This window comes from Peromyscus leucopus, chromosome 13 (genome assembly GCF_004664715.2).
Source record: "Peromyscus leucopus breed LL Stock chromosome 13, UCI_PerLeu_2.1, whole genome shotgun sequence".
Classification (NCBI taxonomy): Eukaryota; Metazoa; Chordata; class Mammalia; order Rodentia; family Cricetidae; genus Peromyscus; species Peromyscus leucopus.
Window position 1 is genome coordinate 44,344,961 of NC_051074.1, and position 17,457 is coordinate 44,362,417.

General features: G+C 37.3%; 1 protein-coding gene across 4 annotated transcripts in view; it reads left to right on the plus strand.

Annotated features, from left to right (window-relative positions):
• The window catches only part of Erbb4 (erb-b2 receptor tyrosine kinase 4), a 1,086,504-nt gene that overhangs the window by 897,026 nt on the left and 172,021 nt on the right, over window positions 1–17,457 (plus strand). For all 4 annotated transcript variants that reach the window (XM_028870095.2, XM_028870094.2, XM_028870096.2 and 1 more), the window contains exon 20: window positions 7,003–7,188. In XM_028870095.2, the coding sequence (XP_028725928.1) occupies window positions 7,003–7,188 (186 nt within the window). The remainder of the gene's footprint in view (window positions 1–7,002; window positions 7,189–17,457) is intronic.

Genomic DNA, 17,457 nt, shown 5'->3' on the forward strand with positions numbered 1-17,457 from the left:
TCAGTATCTAACTTTTGTATTTTTCCTGTTTCTCGCCCCTTCATTCCCCTCTTTTCCTTTCACCCACTCCCTCTCCCATTCACCTACATTCACACCTGGCCCTAATGACTCAAATGTCACATGGAGCTCTTGTTCCATGGGATATGAGAATATAAATCACTCAGTATGTTTTCCCCCTGGGGAATGAAAGTTACATCCAGTAAAAATCTTATGATGCAAAGGAGGAAATAAAAGCTAATCAATGAGCACAGCTTGATATTATGATAGATGTCTTATATTTTCCTTTCTTGTTTGTTTGTTTTCTTGTCTCTGCTCTTGCAAACGACCTAGATGTCCATTATCGTGTTGTTCCTTCCATTCGCTGCTGGAGGGTATTGAGATTACATCGCCTAATGAAACTATTAACATGATAAACCATACGCCTAATTCTTCTGTTGTGAGTTGAAAAGCTTAAGCGCATATCAGTATTAGCGAGACAAAACTGTCCAACACAGCAGATATGATCTTTGGGGCTATGTGTAGTCTCTCAACCTAGCTTTTTATTATGAGCAAATATGATACTAAGTCCATGTGCGTGAAGAGTCACTCAAAGATAAACAAGAAGAACATGTAGGCCACTAATAGGCTTTGCTAACTGAGAAGGAAATGAGTATGTAATTGACATCCTGCGTCTCCAGTCTGCGCTAGAAACAAAGGATACTGCCCACCTATGTTATGTTAAACGCTCTACAATCTTCCCTTTCATCCACATCCCGATCAAACCTGAATATTATAATGCTTATACCACCAACTCCACTATTGAGCTAACGAACCTGGACGTTATATCGTCGTTGACGATCACTCTATATCACAGAGCATCAGAAGTGTCCAAAGAGGACGCTCTGGTTGAGTGGTTTTAAAATTAAAACTTATTACGATATTCTCTGAAGTCATCATAACACGAGTGTATATCACAAGAGAGAGACATATGTACTGCGCCTTCTTGCTATGTAGGCCCAATATCCCCACCAGCACCTTTGATAGTCTCCACATTTTCGATATAGTTGCTGACAAACCACAATCTCCAGTATTATTAGCCTGATCCAAAGACTGAAAAATGCAATCATTTCAAGAATAGCCCAATCAAACAAAGGCAGAGGAATTACCTAAAATACTTCTTGTGTAGAGCATTTCGTATGGTGAGACAGGCAAAATCCTGTACCTTGTCCCGTATGTGAATATCATAGAGAATATCCCACATCCCTTGTGATTGTTGCATTTTCCCATTATAAGTGGGGAATGTCTCATATAAAGAATCGATATCATATTCGTTCTCTATCCTCAGGACTATGTCACTTATAACTACCAGAATAGAGAATCATTGGAGATAGCAGGAGCAATCATTAATGCTCAAGAGACTAGAAATAAAGTGCTAAAGTATTGGATACGCATGACGACTCACTTTGCTACGCCACTCTGGAGCTGCGCACTTCTCCTCCCTCCTCTTCTCTAGGCAGCCTGCAGTACCTTCAATGTGCTCTCTTATACATGCTGACATTCCAACATTCCACTATCTCTTATTTAGTCCCATAATCCTCCCATAAAAGGCCCAATGATCGCTATTTCTCCTTTTATGTGGAATACAACCCTAAGTAAAACCTTACACATTTACGTTCTCATGCTTTGCTCATGTTCTTCTCTCAGGCTTCTCGATTACAGCTACACTCTATAAAAACTTAATCCAAGAGTATATCATGTATCGTAATTTATAGAGAACCAATTATGCAAATTCTCGCTAAGTTGCAAATAACATCATTACTATTTATTCAGTACGTGAGACCATAGTGCTCCTTAAACTCGAAATACACCTCATCCTTTTACTTGCTCCTTCACCAGCGTCGTTTTTGTGAAAGCAGAAATGTTCTAGATTCTATATTATTTTCACAAGGGACTCATGATTTTCTCCACATGTAACACTCAGTCATCAATGAACTTTTCAATGACATAGAGAATGCTAACATTATTCTTTTGAACTTATAGAGAAAAACAGAGCTTATTTATTTATTTGCAATGCTCATTTGGAGTATTCTATTAACTGAATTTTCCCTGTAGTGGCCTCCTCTACCTTAAGGCTTGATTCAGTAAATCTCACATAATACTCCCACTTTTATTAGTATACAATTGACGGAGTACTAATGTAGGTGGCCTCGGCTAAAGTCAGAGAAAAGCCTAGTGTTATGCTTTGTCCATTTCTCTCTGTTAGAGACCACTGGCATATGTCGAGCGATGTCGCTTCTAACCTCACTATAAGAAAGAAGTCATCTCACAAATCCACTTATCTTCGTTGTTGATATTCAAATAACTTTGGGTCGTGCTCCCGTAACGTAGATAGTGTCCTTTAGGCTGACCTTTTCTAATCCATTTATAATAGAATGAACAGATTATAGGTGATCTTGAATCAACTGTCTTGGTATTAAACATATGATGAATTCTAAGTGTTAAAGTCCGTTTCTTAACACTAGGGAGGAAAATCTACAATATTTTTGATTCCTCTGAAACAAAACTGCATAGTATAGACTCATTGAAAGATCTTTAAATTTAGTAGATCTATATAATATAGTGATCGATAAGTCTATGTATGCTAGCCAAATGATGCGACTAGCAAGAGTAAAACACACCTAAAGAATCAGGCCTCTATCCATGACACGAATTCGATCCTATCCACATCTATATGAGAGAGTCGTAGCTCTTTTAGACTATACAGCAATGGATACTATATATGTAGTGAACATGTCAGTTATACCTCCTAAAAAAGTCGATGTGTACATATCTGTTGCTTTTTTGTTTCATGCATAACAGACTACTTGAATTTCTATAATCTGTCTCGCTTACAGAAGGTGGATCTCATGTACTGTACCGCTATGTTACATTACATTCATATACTTTAGAAGTCTACATTCATACCTACGAATTCGAGCACTTCCTAGACTTAATTTCCTCCTAGGGTCCTATAACATCTAGGTAAACACCATAACGACCAAACCACTCTTCAAAGCGCAATACAACACATATGTGAGGAAAACCAACCTGATATCTCCATATACAATGAGAGAACATAAGAACAGCCACATAAATATACAAACAATGGATCTAAATATTAAATATAACTTCAACCGTGTCGAGAACTCCTAGCAATGTATTCTAATCAACTTAAACTTATATCATATATGTCAAATGAATTAATATCTGAGTTTATGATAATAAAGTCATATAATATGTAAATTATTATGTCAGCAGAGCTATAATGATTGCGATTATAATATTTAGAACAATGTCTAATGCATCTTAATGCTGTGTGTACGACCTAAAAACCTTCAGTGTTAATCAGTCACTCGTATGAGAACAGTCATATAAACCATTGTATGCTGTTACCCATACAAATTAAAAATTCCATATAAAAATATATTATAATCAAGTCTACCACTCTTTTTGCTAGTGATATCTGTAAATTAATATAATTCTTATAGAGTGTCTACATTGCTTGTTATCTTTTCAAAATGTTTGCTAGTTCTCACAGTTATTGCGAACAAATTAGTTCTAGCTCATAGCTGCATCCTACACAATGCGAACAATCAATACCCTGTGAATTTTATTATGCCGTGTAGAGTCTCCAGGTTCCGTGCAGCAGAGACAAAGGGTAAGGGAGTTCAGCTCGTACTTATTCGACTACTTACATACCCATGAAAGTGAAACCAGAAATGAATAGAGTCTGAGAAAATCAGTAATTCTGCAAGCGTGACGCAAAGTTTGAAGGCACACAACGACGTCTCCGACTCATTGCCATGTTTCGAAGTGCAGCAGGTATAGTATCTCCTAACCACCAACACCTCTGCTTTATCTCATCGTACATGTTCTTCGTCATCCTTTTCGATCCTAATAGTCCCAGTCCACTAGGCCTTGTTTCTACTACGCCACACGCAAAGGGTCAAGGCAAGCTATCATAGTAATCCTTCCAGTATCTAATAAGATAGCGTAGCGTTTCGCTTCTTCAAATCATTAATCGTATAACATTCCTCTAGTATACACTCACATTCTCTTTGCGCCTTTCCCCCATCAGAATGAGAAATATAATGAGTTGTGCCCTGTTTTGATCGTGCCACACACTATACATTTAAGTTTGCACACCAGATTGTGTAATAACGCTCAAGGATGACTTGCTTGAGCTAGAATTTCTTCCTGTTGGAAGTTTTCGAATAGATCGCATTTCCAACGTGTCTTACGCTTCGCAGAAATTTTGCTGAGGTTTAGAGATGTATTAATATCTATGCCTGCCTTCGCCACACAACTAGACAACACACAGCATACTTTTATTAAACCTTCCGCGCCTCTAACGTTTCATATTAAAGAGACCTAGTCAAAATATTGAAGAATAATCTCATAAGCATTCTGTAATTTTGAACCAAACAACTAGTGACAATTGGTCATATAGATGTCTCCTTCATGTATTACATGTATTACACACATACAAACAGATACATACACACATTTCCCCTCTTCTCTACCTCTATAAAACATTGTAAAGAGTGATCAAGGAATATTCTTGTACATTACAGTATACTAAAGCTGTTCTGAAATATTTAAGATGAGCATAATACTATGCAATACATAGTCTATATGTTAAACATTTGGTTATCTCAATAATATTCTATGTAGTGCATTTTTTTTCTAATCTAAGAATGACACAAAGCACAAAGAGTGCCTTCAAGCTAGAACAAGATTGACAAACATAAAAATTCAGACTATGGCAGCATCAACAGTGTCTGCATAGATCCAAGCCAAATGGGGTCCCAGGGCTGAGAGGGGACAAGGACATGAACTCCCATCCCTAACCCAGAAGCTATTTCCAAGTGTCACCTGCTCACAAAAGAAAAGTTAGTTCCTTTAGTGGAATCTCGCTATGAATACAAACCATACTTAAGGGAGGCCCTATGCCCAGCAGTAGATGGACAACACAAAACCAACTCAGTGGTATTTTTGGAAATATTTTTGTCTCCATAACGCTTTGTTTGGGCTTTATTATTTATTGCTACTTTTGCTTTTTTTTTATTTGTTTTTTGAGACAGGGTTTCTCTGTATAGCTTTGACTATCCTAGAACTCGCTCTGTAGAACAGGATGGCCTCGAACTCACAGCGATCCACCTGCATCTTTCTCCTGAGTGCTGGGATTAAAAGCATGTGCCACCATTGCCTGTCTCAGATTTTGTGTTTTATAGGTTGTGGGTGCACCTTCCCGTGTTTCTACATGTGCATGATTTTCTTGTGCTTTTTCTTTTTCTGTTTGGTTTGTTTTATTTTCTTTGTTCTTTTATGTTGGTTTTCTAAAGAATGAATGAAAGAAAATATAGAGTTGGATGGGTGGGGAAGAGGAGAAGATCTAAGAGGATATGAGGGAGGGAAAACTGTGAACAGTGTATGAAAAAAATTAATGTGAAAGAATTGTCATAAAAAATTAACCAAAGACCTAGACTTAAACTATTTCTGTAATAAATTTTAGCTTGACCATCTCACCAATTTGTCATATCTCTTATGACATTGATATATTTATTTATCTGTTTGTTTGTTTGTTTGTTTGTTTGTTTGAGAAAGGATTTCTCTGTGTAGCCCTGGCTGTCCTGAAACTTGAGTTGTAGACCAGGCTGGCCTCAAAATCAGGGCTCCACCTGTCTCTACCTCCTGAATATTGAGGCATGCACCACCGCACCTGCCATATTATTGAAGTTTTTAATTATTTCAGGCATGTTTTGTTTCACTGTGTCCTAAAATGTGGATAGTATTATATCTTAATTTGTTGGATTCTTTACTATTAAATATTACTGGCATGAATATTCTTTTGCTGATATTTTGAGGCTTTGTAAAACCACATAAAACTTTTTTTAAATGTCCACTATAATTTTCACAGAAGTCGAATATTGTTTTATTTACTTTGCTCCATAAAGTGCCATGTCAAACATTAAAGCAAAATTGTATTCTGTATAGTGATATATTTCATATTGTAGTATTGATATTTATAACTTTAAATTAGAGGCTAATTATAGGATTACTACATAATACAATAAGGCTATATTCGCATCTCTTTTAATTGAATATCAATATGAAATAAATATGGACTTGGTTTTCATTTCATCAAATAAAGAGATTGACCCAGATAAAATTTTGTTTTTTCCCTTAGCTCTCAAACTCTGGAGGTTTATGAGTGGGATATCTCTTTAATTTTTTTTAAATGAAATACATTTGAGTAAACATAAAAATAATGGAGAAAAAAGTCTTTTAAAATCCTCATTCTTCTCTATTAATCAGCATTGGACATATTGATTGTAATTATTTATTTTCAGTTTTAGGATTTATATATGTCATTTACATATGCTAAATTTACATGAATAATGGGTAAGTTGTTAGGGTCACTTTATTGTTCTTGGGAAGATCTACACTTGTATGGTTGTTATTTTCTAGAGATGAGATTAAAAATTAAAAGTATCTGGTATAGTGTTTATTTTTAACATAATTGGCAGAACATAAAATATTATATTGTTCATGCTATAAAAAAATAAAGTATAGGTTCTGATTTATTAGGTAGGTATTCTATAATGGCATTCAACTTGTGGTATAGACCATTTATTGCTTAATTTTATTTAATTATATCAGCCTAAGCATGAAATAATTTAATAAATATATTTACATTGTTAACTGAGTCTACTGAGTACTTTCTTTGAGGCTGGGTCTCACTGTATAGCCCTAGCTGGCCTGGAACTCAGTGTGTATAATAAGCTGACCTTAAACTTACAGAGCTTCACCCATCTCTGCTTTCTGAGTGCTAGAATGAAAGGCATAAGCACTCTATCTGACTCATTGAGTACATTTTCAAATTCACTATACACCTTTCATCCAATGTAAGTATTTAAAATACTGAGGAATACTGAGTTGAAATGATCGAATTATGTTTTGTTGTTTTTGTTGTTGTTCCAGGAGGCTCTGATCATGGCAAGCATGGATCACCCACACCTAGTTCGCTTACTGGGTGTGTGTCTGAGCCCCACCATCCAGCTGGTCACCCAGCTGATGCCCCATGGCTGCCTGCTTGACTATGTCCATGAACACAAGGATAACATAGGATCACAGCTGCTGCTGAACTGGTGTGTCCAGATTGCTAAGGTCAGTGCTGTCATTTGCTATGAAAATGATGCTTGGGAGTTATCTCCTGACCTAGGAGGATCTGACAATTGAAATTATGCCGTGCCTTTTAACCTCTTCATATAAGTAAATTCTATTGCTATGTTAAATGGCATATTATTGTAAGTACTTCAACGTACATTGTGGATTGAGCACATAATCTACTTATATATATTCCTGTGGATTATTTTTCCAACATACTCAGATTGACTAGATGCCAAAACACATGACACGCTAGTCAGGGCAATAATTGCTGTTCTAGACTTGTTTGACTTTTTTAAAACTGTAGTCAAGTTAGCAAACATCAAGAAAATAAAGATTCAATGTCGTGATTGTTCTGTCTTATTTTGGTTTTATAAACATAATCTATAGAACTATAGGCATGATGTTCTATATAAACCAAATGATAGGTTTAGTGGTAAGCACCTCCATGCAACGAGCCATCTCACCTGGCACTTCACAGCTTTAAACATTGTTGCTGCTGTCGCTGTATCTGGGAAGCCCACTCTTGAGTATAGGCCAAGATTTTTCATAATCCTGAGACCATCCTCAGAGCTGCTAGGGCTTCTGCTACATGATTGTGGGGTTTTATTCCTGGTGCTCTATGAGTTTGTAATTTTATCAGCAGACATTTCCCTGCTCTTTCATGTTAGGTTATAAACCATTGGCGTTAGTGGAAGGGAAATTGTAAGAGTGTCTGTCAGTGGAGGGGCTGGAGAGACTGCTCAAGAGTTAAGAGCCCTGGCTGCTCTTCCAAGGACCTGGGTTCCATTGCCAACATTCACATGGCTGCTGGTGCTTGTAACTCCAGTCCTAGGAGATCTGATACCCTCTTCTGGCCTGTGCATGTACTGCATGCACATGTTGAACAAACATGCATGCAGGCAAAATAAAAACTGATTTTTATGGACACATAAAAACTGATTAAATTTTTAAAAGAAGTGAGCCACCACTCCTCACAATTGTGTATGTATGTGTGTGATGTGTGTGTGTGTGTGTGTGTGTGTGTGTGTGTGTGTGTGTGTGTGTATACATATATATTGCCAGTTGTCCCTGGTATCTATCAGTCACTTTTGCATAGATGCAACCAAAATGCTTGAGAAAACAACTTTAAAACAGGAAAGGCATATTTTGATCAGCAATTTCTGAGATTATGCAGTCCTTGGCTCCACTGATTCTGCGCCAGTTATAAATCAGAGCATGAGTGGTGGTAGGAACATATGTTAGAGGAGGCTGTTCACCTCATGATGGACCAGAAGCAGAGAGCTAGAAAGGCACTGGGGACCAGGTAGAACCTTTAAAAAATTGCACTGAATGATCTACTTCCTCTTGGGTGGATCCCACCTCCTTAGGTTTCAACAACTTTCAACATAGTACCACCAGCTGAAGACCAAGTATTCAGCACACAAGCCTGTAAGGGGCATTTCATAGTCAAACTAAATTAGCATCTTTCAAGGTGATTCTTAGATTGTAAATTCTTCAGAAAAGCAATTGAAAAAAAAGACATTTGATTCCTTTAATAATTAAGATTAACTCATGATATGTTTAACTGTTGTAGGTATGGTTTCCATTGCTGTGTAAAACACCATGACTAAAAGCAATTTTGGGAAGAAAGGGTTTATTTCACAACATAGCTTATTCATCCTTCACTGAGGGATGCAAAGGCCAGAACCTAGAGGCAGGCAAGTGGAGCAGAGGCCATGGATGAGTCTACTTTTTCAGTTGCTCCTCCTGGATTGTTCACTTTGCTTTCTTATACAACCCAGGACCACCTATCCATGGGTGACACCACCCGCAGTGGTCTTTGCACCCCCTCCCCAATCAACCACCAATCAAGAAAATATCACACAGGCTATTCCACTAGCCAGTCTGCTAAGGACGTTTTCTCAGTTGAGGTTCCCTCTTCCCAAATGACTCTCTCCAAGTGTTAAATTGACATAAAACAAGCCAAAATGTAACCCAGGTGCTTTAGATTCTGCTTTTGATGACAGATGATTTCAATAATATTTTTTTCTGATAATTGATTCTGGCAGGTATGTCTTCTGGGAAAACTTGCATATGTAAGAAGTCTGCATGATTTTTAGACAAGTTTAGTAATTACAAAATTGATTTTTGTTTTATTCACCATTCTTTGTTTATCTCATTACTTTTTGTGTCCATATCATGTTCCTAAATTAAGCTAATGGAATCTGATTTTCTATGTTCCATAAAGACTGGTAGTTGAGCTTTTCTTTGTTTTTGTTTGTGGAGTGAGTTGGTGGGAGGGAAAACAGGAAGAAGATATACCTCTCTTGACTTAAAAATTGACTGGAGCTGGGCAGTGGTGGCACATACCTTTAATTCCAGCATTCGGGAGGCAGAGGCAGAGGCAAAGGCAGAGGCAGGCAGAAATCTGTGAGTTTGAGGCCAGCCTAGTCTACAGAGTGAGTTCCAGGAAAGTCTCCAAAGCTACCCAGAGAAACCCTGTCTCAAAAAAAAAATGAACAAAACAAACAAACAAACAAACAAACAAACAAATAAATAAATAAATAAATAATTGGAAGGAAAGTAGAGTTCTGGGTGAAAGAATCCATTCCTTCTCTGTACATAGATGTTGTCTTCCTAAGGATTAAATGTATAATGTAGCAAAGACTTTCTTTATTTTAATTCTATACTCTTTTCCATTTTTCTCCAACAATAACTACATAGAGTGACAGGAGAATGTAATTTCTAATTGATCCAACAATTTGCTTTTGTATGAATGAAAATGAGGTCTGAGACAAGTTAAATGCACACACTGGTGTTTCACATTTCTGAGATCTTTCTATTTAAGACCAGATACTATGTGCATATAAGACCACATTCATTGTATATAAACTACCAAATCAGAAAATTGTGCCTTGCTGATCCACTTAATATATTAAATGACAACTAAGGTTATTTAGAAGTTTATGAATGTCAGTTGAATGAGTGAGTTCTTTCATTGTGTTGTGACAGAGAAACTTACATTTTATAAAGGCAGAATAAAAGACTAAAAGTTAAATCGCAATTCATATTATTGGTGTTACAACTAAGCTCTATATCATGACAGTGAAAATCCACTATTAAATGTTGAAATGAAAATTTATGTTATAGTCATTTGTGCATAAAAAGAATGACAGCTTATTATTTATTATTTTACTGACATTATTTAAATTAGAATACATATATTCAAGTGAAGTGTCAAATCTTTTAAGAAAATCAAAAGTATGATTGTCATTCAGCAGGAGAACTTAGGTCAGGGTGCATACCTCCAGGGATGCTTCAGAATCATTACAAACTAGACTGACGTTGAAAACTGATTTTCAAAATATGCATGCCTTCAATTATGTCACAGATACTCACTGCTCAATATGTTTTTACACTGCAGTGATTTTTGGTCTCTGTATATTTCTCAGATTCATATTGCTTAATTAGGGATTTTTGAGTTGACTCTTAGTGGATAATTATCTGCAGTGTTTGTCTAGTCAGGAGTGATTCATGATTTTATTAATTAAAAACTACACATTAAGTATATTTTTCAGGGTTTCCCCTAGAAACAGAAATAATAGGTGAGATATTGATACTGAAAGCTTTATTAGAAATAATCTATTTGTGATATTATGGAATGATGAGAACCCTGGAAATGCAGGAGAGCCAATTCTACAGCTTTAGTCCTAGTTAAAACATCTGAGACCCATTGTGGACATGCATTCCAACCCAAACCCTGTAAGATCAAAATCACAAGAAAGTCAATGTTTTGGGTTAAATCCAAGTCTGGGTGCAGGAGAGAACCAATTCTTTAGTTCAAAGGCAATCACGCAAAAGGAGATTGTCCCTTCTCAGAAGTCAGTCTTTTTATTTTATTCACATCTGTAACTGACTAGACCCACCGTTTCCCCCTTAAATTAGATCAGTCAAAGCGCTTTCCTCAGTCTACCCAATCAAATGTTAATCTCATCCAGAATTGCTAATAGACACAATGGAAATCATTTTTAACCAAATGTCTGAGCACTTCCTAGCTCAGTTATATTAACATATACAGTTTGCTATCATACGGAAATATGATTGAACATTTCTTCTAGTCCACCAAGGAAGGTTGACACAACAGAAAACAAAAAACTGTTGTTTTAAGCATTGAGAAATTAAAGATAACACCTCCCAGTAGTTATTATGACAGAATTTAGAAGGAAGTACCTTTTATTCTCTCTAATTTACTGCCCCCATCATCTCCAATAACTTAGACAAACTCTACATGGCTTTAATCTGTTTCCTCTATAGTCGAATGGACAAAATTTTAATGCTATTATGGTGGCTAAAAATGTGATATATCAGATATTCATGCTAAGAGAGTTTTCCTGCTTAATATGTGTTACTATAACATAAAGTAAAACAATGCTATTTAAAATGTAACATCATCAAAACTAACTTAGTAATGACCCCTACAGGAATGCAGCCCAATGTAGTAGAAACATTATCCACATAAAATAAAAATCTGGGTATGGATCCAAAGTCATTCATGAATCCTTCAGCAACCATTTCTCCCTTTTCCCTTCACTCTCATTATGACACGCTTGCTCAGTTCACAGACAGCCATCACTCCCCCCACATGTGACATGGTCCTAGAAAATTCACAGTTACCTAAGGGACTCGTGAGGGAGGGAGAGAAAGAAGACAAGGAGAAGAAAAGAGGGGAGTGGAAGAGAAGGGAGAACAGGGAAGAGGAGAGGGGAGGGAAAGGGAGAGGAGAAGGGAGGGGAGGAGAGGGGAGAGGAATGGAGGGAGAGAAGGAAGGTGTATCAGTAAGTTGAGCAAGGCAACTTTCAGAAGGAAGTGTTTATTTGGATGTACGGTTGCACAGAGTGAAGAGTCGCTACCAAAAGGGAATAGTGGCAGTGGGAGACAGACATGACAGCAGGAGAAATAGAGAGGATCAGATCTTGGGCTGCAAGCAGGAAGCAGAGAGCACAAAGTAGGACTGGCATGAGTCCTTAAACCTCTGAAATCCCACCTCCAGTAAAATACTTCCTCCAACAATACCACACCTGTTAAGCCTCCCCAAACAGTTCCACCAAGTACTAAATAATAAAATGCCCAAGACTACTGGGGATCTCTCATTCAGGCCATTGTGTAGGGGGAAGGGGAGTGAAACTTCCCAAATGACTTTGTGTCCTTTCTCTTACAAGCCTCAGAAAAATAGAGCATTTCTTTACCACGTCTTTATAGATTCAGACTCTTCCTTCTCTCTCTCTCTCTCTCTCTCTCTCTCTCTCTCTCTCTCTCTCTCTCTCTCTCTCTCTCTCTCTCTCTCTCTCTCTCTCTCTCTCTCTCTCTCTCTCTCTCTCTCAAAAGAAAAAAAGTAAAAGAAAGACCTCATGAATACCTCCCAATAAATGCATGATTGAAACAGAATTTTTGACCCATTTGCATAGGTATGCACAAACCCAGAATATTTGTCCCAATTGCATTGAAGTCTGAATGACAACTAAAAACTTAATCCATTTAGCATGATGCTAAGAGATAAACATGTAGTGAAATAATTACTGTTACATCTAGTAGCGTGTTCTTCCTCTCACCCAGCTACCACTCTCAGTACATGATTAGTGAGATCTGTTTTACTCTTTTGGGAGATGGGAAACATGCAACTGAGTACTTGGGGTTGGGTGTGCACACAAATGCCACCGATGGGCAGTGTCCACCTCTGTGGGTTCAGAGTGAAGCAAGAAGCCAAGTCTTTCCTACTCACCCCACTCCAGCCTGTTTTGTGGATGTACCACCCAGTGATCTTCTTCAGCTCATTGACATAGTTGAGTCCAAACTCTCCCTTTCCCAGGGTAATATTTTACTTAAAATTAAATTCAGTTTTTCAAACAACAGAACTTAAGTGAGGTTTATATCCTGAGTGCTGGGAGAAGGGTGTGGTGACTTCCCCCAGGAACTAACAGTATAAGAATCCTTTCTAGATGTTAAACTCAGACTAGAAACAAGGAAAATTCCCTATCCATCCACAACAGAAAACACAGTGTGCTAACTAAAAATGTCATTAAAACACTTTGCTGGGTGTAGTAAAGAAAGGAAACGCAAGGAAAAGTAAGAATCAAAGAATTATGTCCAGAAAGGAGATTAGTGGAGCCCATGAGTTTTTGCCCTAGGCACATCAGAACCTGTTGTAATATTGGTGCACAAAACAGTCTTAGAAGGTCATCTAGTGAAGAGATTTGGAATTTTCTTATGATATGTATGTTCTCTATGAAATATTGCTTCAAGAAATTGTCCATTTTGTCTGCCACCATGGAGGATGTTGAGATGCTTCATAGAAGCTGAGGTCTCCTTACCTAGGCTTCTCACAGAGACCAACTCTAAGAGCTATGACTGTTTTGGTGCTGGGAGCCCAAACAGGTGACAGAGTCCATTTAAGACTACATTCTTCTTGGTGATGGAACTAGTGATGGAGAATCCACTGCTACCCACACCCCACACATCTTGTTTAGATGAACCGACAGACAATCCCACCCAAGCATAGATTCAGCAACACTATGGGCTCCCTGGATCTTAGGTGAAATAATTGCTACACTATTAGAATTAAATGTGAGGTCTAAAGTATGAGGTCATATGCCTTTTGATATAATGTGTATGACATATATATATATATATATATAATGAACTTTTTCATCTATAGAATTTTAAATGAGGCGGATGGCTTCATTTTTGTTGTTCAAATGCTTTTTAAAGCCTCCCCACTACAGGAGCAATATCCTTTCTCAGTCTTCGTATAAGATTGTCTAGTAACATTACAATCTCCCAAGCTGATGATAAAGCTCCTGGCTGGATTTGAATCATGTTTATCCCCTCCCTGAAACAATCGCTTGCTTTTTATTTATGTGTCGAATTCTCATTGCATTAAAGGGGGATGATGTATGAAGGGCAATAAGGGATGAGAGAGAATCTCAATACTACCAATGAAAATAGAGTTTATGGTGGCAGTTTCTGGAGCACGGGTCCCAGAACTGCACTGGAGGCTTAATTATTTCCTGAGGTTTACATGAAATATGAAGTTCTCTCACTTAGCGAAGTCATTTAGGCCTTTTCCATATCTAGCCTATAGGATGGCAAGCTTCCCCTTTGCTTTGCTTGTGGCATTATTGGGCCTGCTGAGTGAATCTAATTCAGTTTCTAAGTTTCTCCTTCCTGTAAACAGCAAAGGTTTTCATTTAGTCACTATATACACATCCAGAAACTTCCTTTCTCTGAAGTTACTATGCTTTAGCTAGTAGTTTTAATGTGCTTTCTTTTTTCTTTTTCTTTTTTTTACATATATTGAAAAAGTGAAACCTATCCTATCCAAATGAATTAAATTACACTTCATGTGTGTAAAGTGTTCACAATTACATCTATTAGTCATGATTATGTGAGGCTCCCGTATCTTGGCAGATTTGAGGAACACTGTGATTTTCTCAAATGCAGAATCAAAGTAGCAGGGCTGGCATATTCAGTTTACTGCCCCCCTGGGGCTTTTGTTTGCAGTGTTGAAGAACTAGATGGGTGTTACAGCATTGCTCTCTTGGTAAGTTGTGAAATATATTCATGTTCATTCAGATGTATGTATGCAGTGCTGCTTTCCCAAGATGCTTACAGTAATTTGGAGAGACAAGACTAGCATTTTCCACAGATAAGAGAAACAAAGGATAAAACACAGTGACTTTTCTAAAAACCAAAACTTATAGAGGGACTAGAGACGAATCGCTGCTCTTCTTTGCATACTTGACCTTGTCTAGGTCTCTCCTGAATCAGCTCTCCTGTGAAGTTTAAATTAATATTTTCTTTTCAATTTTGAAGTAATTATAGATTAACAGGAAGTAACAAAAAATAAAGTTCTGTTTGTTTTTCAGTCGGTTCCTTGATGAATTATAGAATATTTTTATGAATAGAAAAATTGAACTGATGAGAGCTTACTCAGTTCTCATTAGTTTCCTTGAATTGTTTGGTGCAGATGTAGTTTTGTGAAGATAGATCATGTGTACATTCATAAAACTACCACTCTACTAAGAAAACAAAGCTATATTGTAACCTTATGTCATTCTGGCACCTTTTAAATTTTTATTTTTTTATTTGTTTGGAGACATGGTCTCATTGTATAGTTCAGGCTAGCTTTAACTTTATGTCAATTCTCTGGCCTCAGCCCTCTCATTGCTTAGATTTCAGGCATATCCCAATGTTCCACCCACATTTATATATAATTATATATATAATGGCATATTAATGCATTACATATTTAATGGCATCCAAGTCTTGTCACGATTGGCATTTGAAAAATACCTTTAAAATTATCTTCAGAACTTTGGCTTTGTGTATTTACATGACATAGGATACTCTGGACTCTAAATTTCACAGTAGTATTAGGAATTTGACTGTGTTTCTTTATAAGATATCCTCTATCAATTGACACAAAAATGTTACAGAATGATGCCTGTGAAGAAGAACCTGGATGTGTATCATCATGTGACTTAAGAGGAAGGCAGCAGTCCATCTAGTTGTAATAAATGGACTCTTACATATGTGTAGTGGGGACATCTGCATTCTTTCTGTTCCCTCTAATGACCATAAGGATATGGTTTAGCAGATCCATGCCTGCAAAAGGCCAGTTCAGTGATGCCCAAAGGGCAAGGAAGGGAATTGGAGTAATAACAGTGATGGTCTGATAGTGAGAACAATTAAGTACCAATGCCAGGCTTCTTCTTTTGGGTGAAAGCTTGGAAATTTAGAATAATTACATTCAATCTCATGTGACCAAGTTCATTTTTAGGATATGTATGTGCATGCATGCATATATACATACCTATGAAAACACACACACACACACACACACACACACACACACACACACACACACCCCTGTGTGCTATATTGTACAGCTTAAATGTTAATATATGCCAGAGGAATTTATATTTTGAATATAGGCTAGTTATATGCACTCAGAATTCCACAACATCCAATTAAACTCCTTGATGTTAAAAGGAGTATAGGATATTAGGAACAATAACCACCATGGTGGGAAGTCAGAGGCTGCCCAATGTTTATACAAAATTTCACTTTCCGTCATCTAAATGTGATGGATTACAAAGAGCTTGCTGGCAACAGTTCATTACTTTTCATCAGGCTAAGGTGAGAGATGAGCAGAATATATGTGTAGTAGAAAGGAAGGGTGAGCTGAGCGATTATGAGCACATGAAGAAGCGCGGCTGTGGGTCAAGGATTTTATCCTTCACTAAGGAGCCTTTGCCTAAGCTCAGTGTATGCTCATCCCAAAGTGGAAAAAAAAAATAGGATGAGCTTAATGGCAGTCATCTATCAGCCCACCACATTTCAAGCTTCACGATCCTGCTATTCCCCATGCTCCATGCCTTGACAAGGCTAATTGTGTAATTACTATACTACATCACCCACTCCTGGTGCCGATGCATTGGCAAGGCCTAGATCCGGGAACTATGACGATGATTGCCCCAAGCAAGCACATTAGCACAGGACAGTTTACTAATGGGACCACTCTGTTGAAAACTGCAATCTGCAAGGTGGGAGCCAAAGATTTTTTGATGAACTCCTCTGTAGTTTAAATGCCAGATGGGGTTAAGTCCTCAAATTAGAATTATTTTGAATTTGAAATAAAAGGATGTTCCCTCCCCTATATTTCTTTATCCTTTTGGGTATGTTTTGACATTTACCAACAGTTTCTACTAAAAGTGAATTAGAACTTATTCTCCAAGAACTCATTAAATGCTAAGCGAAAGAATATTTTTAAGTCAGTTTTTCTACACGAGTCCCAGAATTTCCACTAAAAATCTAACACATATGTGTGGGGTTTCTTCTGTGATATCAGTATTTTCCTGCTCTGGGAACTTCTGAAAGGAAAGGCAATACTCTATGACACTTCAATTGCATGTATGCTTGTTATGGGGGCCCCTCTGCTCTCCTATACTGAACATATGTGCCGAATCTAGCTACTTACATTCTACTTTGATGTCCGTGTCTTTAAAGGATGAGTGTGTTGATTTAGAACCTTTGCTGAACAACTACTTTGTTTCTGCTATAAACTAGAAGAGTTCAAGAATAATGCTGAATGTGAACAATTTCTAAATCAAAAGTGGACAATTGAAGATTCTTTGGAGAAAATTTCAATCCAGTCCTGAGGATGAGGTCCTCCTTGTCCCTGATGCATAAACAGCATTGAACAATACTGATCAGGGCTTTTAAGAAGCA